Here is a 7067-nt window from a genome sequence, read left to right on the forward strand (position 1 = left end):
GGTTTTTTTCTTCTTCTGATTAACATCTTTCCTAGAAGATCTTGACATAAAGTGACAACATGCTATCTACATGCAGGACATATACATAGATCTGACAAATAAGAATGGCTCAACGATTGCCCCACCAGTTATAGTCCAAGTTTCCCTCTCCCCAGATGACCGCGGCGTTTACGAAGAAATGGGGAGGCTGAAACAGCTAGCTGAAATCATCACAGAATCAAGTTCAATGAACCTTGGCCTAGACCCATCGGTTTTTGGTAGAATCAAGGATCTCAAGCTGGTTCCGCGACTGCAAGCCCTCGTTCCATCATTTGCTCCTAGCTCATCTCCAACGCAAATATCATCCCCTTCCATGCCTCCATATTCACAGCCAATGTCATCCCCTTCCATGCCTCCATATTCACAGCCAAGTAGAACCAGTCTTTGTGCACATTGTTCATGCCCTGCTTGGATGAAACTAAATGCAACCAATTCGCATCGCATGTTAATGCGACTTCTTCCAATGACAATCTCTTTCAATTACCAACACAGCGTCATAGCAGGAATGGACCTGGGCACAAGCAATGGCAATGCAGTGGCAGCACCAACCTCCATTGCGCCATCATCCCAACCATAGTAAGGTAAAAATAAATATATTTGGGACTAATATATATCTTGCTAATAATAATATACTATAGAATACAGCACTGCAGTTCATCTCTTACCTTACCGCTGTTAGTTATAATAAAAAGAATAAACAATGCCTTTACCTAACCTTTTAAAATATTTTTTAAAAGAAAATGCATGATATAAACAAAGATGGTCTGAATTTTGTTTCTATGTTGAATTTTCTCCAGGTACTTGTACAGTCATGATATATACACTCATGAAGGTATACTGGTCTGAATTTTGTTTCTATGTTGAATTTTCTCCAGGTACTTGTACAGTCGAGCATGATTCAAGTTCCAATTGGAATTCTACAAAAGCAGGCCTCTCAGCCTCGGGCAGATCAGAATTTGCATGTTAAGACTATTTTGCAGCTTATATTACAGTGCAACACTTTGATAACATATCGCGAGTTGCACCAAGGTTGGGAATTTGGGATGTAGCAACTCTATGCTTAAACTAACGTCCTATTTTGTAAGAAATCTAGGCCAGGTTTAATTATAAACTTATACTCACATGAAATCTGGATAAATCCCAAGGTCCATGTATAGTAGAATTAGCAGGTTACAGCTACAAAAGTGGCTGGCCACCATATGTTCCTAAAGACATGTTCTTAGTTGTTTATCTGTTCAGTAACAATTTTTTCCCCAGGCAGCTCATGCATTTGCATACGCTAGGCATTGCTCTTATCTCCAAGAGCCCCTTGGATATTGATTTACTGGCCTGAATCTTGCTTATGAGTTGGATGTTCTGTAAATGCTCCTTGCATAAAGTTTTTCACTTGTTAACAAGAGAAAACCAAGAATTGTAAGTTTTGCAATTGTATTTTCTTGTGGCATGGCTGACTATCAGCTAAACGTGTATAACACCACCCCCCACCCCCACCCCGACACACACACACACACACACACACACACAGAGAGAGAGAAAATAACATTTTAGATCTTTCTCGTGTTTTGTATGTTTCTCTGTATGAATTCGTATTGAGAAGACATGCGTAAACCAAACTAAATGTACAAAAAATAAGTTAAGCAATTGAAAATCATGGTTTACAACTTACAACCAAGGAAAATAACACCAACCATCATATCACCTATTACCACTCTTACAGCTGCAGCTCTAAATGCAAAGCTGACGATTGAACTTTTGAAGTACAATTATATCCTTACTGATCAAACAAACTGGATACTTTCTTTTGTATGAGCTCCACAGTTAGCCGGGGAGACAGCCTCGGAAGTATTTCCTGCAATATGAGTAGTCACATTTACATCAGTTCATGTTATTCCAAACAATGAAGCCTAGAATAATAAACCACCAACAGGGTAACTCTCACAAATAATGCATCATCACAATGATTGAAATATCTATCAGATACCAATAAGGAATGGTCTTTAGGCGAGCTGGAAAGTAAGAGAGAATTCCTTGTTTTCACCATCGGATTACCTTTAAAAAATTGCTGACTTGTCTGGAGTGATCTTATTATAAGTTCACGTGCAGGTCAAGGCACAAATGTGTGGTAAACCTCTATCAAGTTTGTGCCAGCAAAACATATCGTGATATGTTAATAATTCTTCATCGAACAACGAAGCTCTGATTTTACTATTTGTGGTGATTATACCGACTATTGAACCAGCGAAGCATAACCTCTGTCTGCTTCCGTTCATCGAATTGAGACATTGATATAGCCACATGTTGTATACTGGTATCATAATTTGGCTCTGTGCAAGCTTACATTGCATAGCTGAAAGCATGGCAAAAAGGGTAAATTGCGAGCGGATCAATGGATACCTCGGTGCCGTCGGGGAGCACCTTGGCCAGCACCGGGATCTCGTACTGGTACAGCCGCTCCCACTCCAGGTTCGTCGTGATGTCCCTCTCCTGATCGAATTAGCCCAGTACCCCGAAGTAAGCATCCATCTCATCTCAGCACGACAAAGAGATTACGAAGGAGAGCGGCCCGGGTCACTTGCCTGGAGCTCGAGGGAGGCGAGGGAGTAGGGGGTGCCGGAGAGCAGCACGGCGGCGTGGAGCTTCTCCTTGAGGCCGTCGCAGAGGCAGCACCCGGGCTTGGTGTAGAGCACCAGCCTCCGCGGCGCCGCGGGCGAGCTCGACGCCTCCCCCGCCGTCGCGGCGCATAGGAGGCGGGACGCGGCCGCGGCAGGGTGGGCGCGCGGCGCCACGATGCGGACGGCCGCGGGACGCAGGAGCAGCGCAGATAGCGCCGCCGCCATGACTGTTATCGTTGGGCAGGCTCGGTCCGTCGCTGACTGACGACGACGAGGAGGAGGGGGCGCGGATGAGGCGCACGGCGGCACGGGCCGCGGCCGCAAGTGAGAAGACCGGTTAATGGCCCACGGGCCAAACGAGCTCCGGGTCATGATGGGCCAGAGGCCTTATCGAGCGACTTTTTGTGGTGGGCCAGAAGCGTCTCTGCTCCAGACGACGCCGTAGCCACCACTTTCTCTTCCGCTCGCCGCCGCTCCCCTCCGCGCGCCGCCGGTACGACCGCCCCTGCGGCGCCCCACCTCCCCTGTCGCGTCGCGTTCATCTCTCCTCGCCCGCCTAGGTTATTCCTCGGTCGAGCGGCCCCACCCCCACGTCGCTCCATCAACTGCTTCCCTCTCCCATCTGCTGGTTTCCCGGCATGCCTTAGCGCCACTCACTGGCCGCCGCCATCACTGCGGCGTCACGGGTGCAGATTTGGTTGCAATCTACCCATGCTTTCTGATATTTGATCTGGTAAGTTTCTGCTCGCGTTTTCCTGACTCGTACACACATGGATGAAATGGAGCTAGGAATAGTGTGGAGGGGGCTCCGATGCTGGGCTTTGGCAGCACGCTAATTTAGTCGATGTGGTGGATGGATTATGTTCCCTGGTTAGCTTTACTTCCTCTCTGTGTGCACGCAAATTTAGGTTGATAGGATGGGTGCAGTGAAGTGAAGAGCACGCTGTCTGCATTTCTTGGGTGGCATACATGCTCTTCTTTTGGATGATAATCAGAATTACCGTCCTGTTATTTTATAGTAGAACCCAAGAACTTTTGAACGCTTTAGTTGGTAACTTGGTATACAAATTCCAATCGGAACTGAGGACTTAAGATGGATCAGCTGCATGTAGTAGCTCCGAATTACCGTCCTGTTCTTTTATGGTAGAACCCGAGAACTATAGAATGCTTTAGTTGTTATATGGAGTTCAAATAGGAACTGAGGGCTTAAAGGTGGTTTGTAGTTTCCAATTTTTCTACTATGTTGTTTGTATAGAATCTGAGGTTCATACTTAGCAACCAGCTGATGGTGCTATTGTTGTAAGGATAACAATTTGATTTTATTTACTGAGTAGTCGGAGTGACAGTGTGGATGATATTGGGCTGCTCCCTCGTGAAGATAGGATTGACCTTTTGTGATTATTAAGCAGTTTGTGGTAAATAGTATAATTTTAGAATTTGACCTCAATATTACAAGCATTAGACCCAAATATTGTTGTGGTAAATCTATGGTTGTTTCATAATTTAGCGGTCTACTGTTTCTGAAGAGAAAAAAATTAATATTGAAGGGCATAGTGGTGTATCGCTCAGCCTAAAAAAAATGAAGTAGGGCATTGTCATCAGTTGCCAGATAATTTATATTATTGTCCACATAGTTAGAAACCTAATTATGTCTAAAGTTAGTTAGCTCAATATTTGCCCCAGTGAAAACCAGGAGCTCCCCATGTGGTGCCGCACAAGCAGTCGCTGCTCCACTATTGCTTGCTTCTCCTCTAGTGTGGCCTTTTTGTTATGGGTTAGTTTAGCAAATCTTTCTAATTCAATCTCCCATGCTTCAAACGATTTCCAACAGAACAGAACTGCCTGAGGAGAACCAGCAGAAAAATAAAAAGTGAAGTATCGTCACGTGGTCGTAAGAGAGACATGAAAGATACATTGGCAGAACAGCCTGAGAAGAAGCTTAGTCACAGAATTCGTCCAAAAAGAGCAAAAGGTATTGGCTAAATAGCAACGACACCCAGATAACAAAGCATCAATTTTACATGATATGAGCCTTTATCTCCTTTTCTGGCCTTTGTAGTTTCGGAAGTCAAAACTTTACTGGAAAAACCTGATCATGAGATAGATCGCATGAAGCTAAGTGTGATGCATCTCAGGTTGTTACATGACGCCAGAGAGCGTATTAAGGTGAGCTGGGTTGAGACACAGCTGGTGGTTCTGTTTATGAAAATCATTGTGCTGTTGTTTCATGATTTTGTTTTGGCTTTTCCTAGAGTAAGACAATTCCGTCAGGACCATCATCCTCTAATCAAAGGTGTGCTCTCTTTTTTCACTTCAAATATTCATGCATGGATATTTGCTCTATCTCGTGTATACCTGCCATTTCTTATTTTCTACCCAGATATTTTTACCTGAAGTGTAGTAAAAAATAACCAATCATTGACAATAATGCTACAGACTGATTTGCAAGCTTTTTATTTTATCATGGAGATACTTCCCTATTGCAAATAGATTATTTGAACTAGGCATTGCTGCGGCAGCTGTTTATTCTAGCATCTAAATTTGTCTTCTTATATTTGATGGGCTGATATACTCCTTCAATCACAGTTTGTACTGACATTTCCTATGTCATGTTCTTTGTCGATGCCTTTTCACAGCACCTCCCAGTTTGGAGATACCAACAGTTTTGATCATTTTGAAGAGAACTATGACAATGACAGAAGAGAGAACCACGTGCTAGAAAATGCAACCAAACTGAATTACCATTCCTACATGAACAAACAAGCACGGGCCAAATGGTCAAAATCTGACACTGACTTATTTTACCAGGTATTTAGATATCAACTACTCAGGCAACTACTTTCATGTTGAATATACCTTTTTCTTGTTGACGTTTTGGCTTGCCTATTGGAAACTTCAACCTTTTTATCTGTTCTGGTTCAGGCTCTTCAACAATTTGGTAGTGATTTTGCAATGATACAGCAGCTATTCCCTGATAAGTCCCGTGATCAGGTGCGGCAGAAGTTTAAAACCGAGGAGAAAAAACATCCAATGCAAGTCCACGATGCTATACTTCATCGCTCAAGAGGTTAGCAATTGCTTGGTATGGCCAAAATTTCTGAACTGTGATTTCTTTTTCCTTAACTTAATGCTTCTGGTTTACAACTGTACACAGATAATTTGTATTTAAAACAAGTAATCAAACAGCTCAACATTGAAGATCTGCAGAGGGACATCAACAGTACACATAAACAAGAGGTTGCATCAATTGAAGGAGACACTGGAAATGAGGTTCTTTCCTTTCTGAAACTAACACACAAACGCAGTGTTTAATACTGAATTTATCCCATTGACATTCTTTCTCTATTTTTCTGTTTAAAGCATGTGTTGCAGGACTTCATGGAGGAAGAGAATGATTCAAATTGGTCAGATAAAGAGCTGGGCATGCGCCAATCTGAGGTCAGAGAGGGGGAGCATGTTTCTGGGAATGCTGATGATGACCTGGATCTGGATGTTTTTGATTGGTACTAGGACGATAATCATGATGAAAATCAGGCAAAAACGATACGGGGTCTCGTTATTCTGCCAATGTGCTAAGGACATGTCCTGTCTCAGATATGTTTGCTCACGGGATTACCAAGTTACGGATGCAAATAGTACAGTTGTTAGCCCGAATAGAAGCTTATTTTGCTTTTGCCTTTACAATGTACTGAACAGAGTGTCGGGGTAGCATAGCAACACCATATTCGCTCTGTAATAGCCACAGAAACAGGCTGCCAACCATATTTTGCAGTCTGAAGGTGCTAAATTTGGAATCTGTTGGTAGCATATCAGCCATCAAATATGCAAGGTTTTTGCCAAACACATCTGTATGTGAGGCATATGCAGATACTTTACTTATCTGCAGCTATCTCATGCAGTCTGGGAGGAGTTCTACTGCTAACGAGGTCACAAAGTGTAGCCTTCTGCTAGCACATCATGTGTAAACATCTTGCATTGTGAGTGTGTTGTAAAGTACAGCTGAAAAATACACATTCTGTTGCTGCGTAAATCTGGCGTACTCTCCTACGCATCCCTCAGCGAAGAACTCGGCGCCGGGTAGGCTAAGAGAGTGAACCAAATGTTTCAGGCGGTTGCCAGAAGAAACATCAATGATCCATTAAAATGAAGATCAAGACGTCTGCTAACAGAGACTGGTGCCAGACCAGGTCGTCCATATTCAGTATGCGTGCTCCATGTCTGGAACATTAAAATCTTGATGCAGAGAAGAGAATATACTGTGTGAAGACGCGTTTTTCTGCGAAAACGGATAGATTACTGTGACGAGACGCTACGTACGTGATACCGACGCGTCCTCTTTATTTTCTCTGTAATGTTTTTCCTAATCCTCCTGTGATGCTAACGGAGCATCCACGCGTCATGCATAACAGTCTGTCA

The 7067-nt window shown here is 43.4% G+C and overlaps 1 protein-coding gene and 2 pseudogenes across 2 annotated transcripts; 2 read left to right on the forward strand and 1 right to left on the reverse strand.

Moving 5' to 3' along the window:
* The window catches only part of LOC123138432 (uncharacterized), a 2017-nt pseudogene extending 1401 nt beyond the window's left edge, over positions 1 to 616 (forward strand).
* A 1041-nt stretch (positions 617 to 1657) lies between these two features.
* LOC123138431 (uncharacterized) lies at positions 1658 to 3023 on the reverse strand (annotated as a pseudogene).
* Positions 3024 to 3069: 46 nt separating this feature from the next.
* On the forward strand, positions 3070 to 6458 carry LOC123138430 (transcription factor TFIIIB component B''). 2 transcript variants are annotated; one of them, XM_044558408.1, is made up of 8 exons: positions 3070 to 3384; positions 4483 to 4623; positions 4711 to 4817; positions 4904 to 4944; positions 5288 to 5459; positions 5574 to 5718; positions 5806 to 5921; positions 6012 to 6458. In XM_044558408.1, exons 2-8 carry the CDS (start codon positions 4554 to 4556, stop codon positions 6159 to 6161), a joined length of 801 nt encoding a protein of 266 aa, XP_044414343.1. In that variant the 5' UTR covers positions 3070 to 3384; positions 4483 to 4553; the 3' UTR covers positions 6162 to 6458. The 2 variants fall into 2 exon arrangements, with proteins under 2 accessions (XP_044414343.1, XP_044414345.1); XM_044558410.1 differs by having other exon boundaries at positions 4488 to 4623.
* Positions 6459 to 7067: the final 609 nt, after the last annotated feature.

This window comes from Triticum aestivum, chromosome 6B, assembly GCF_018294505.1.
Source record: "Triticum aestivum cultivar Chinese Spring chromosome 6B, IWGSC CS RefSeq v2.1, whole genome shotgun sequence".
Classification (NCBI taxonomy): domain Eukaryota; kingdom Viridiplantae; phylum Streptophyta; class Magnoliopsida; order Poales; family Poaceae; genus Triticum; species Triticum aestivum.

Coding starts and splice junctions, on each gene's coding strand:
- LOC123138430 (XM_044558408.1), top strand. CDS start 4,554: ATGAAAGATACATTGGCAGAACAGCCTGAGAAGAAGCTTAGTCACAGA. Junction 4,945..5,287: donor CCATCATCCTCTAATCAAAG/GTGTGCTCTCTT, acceptor GCCTTTTCACAG/CACCTCCCAGTTTGGAGATA. Junction 5,719..5,805: donor TATACTTCATCGCTCAAGAG/GTTAGCAATTGC, acceptor AACTGTACACAG/ATAATTTGTATTTAAAACAA.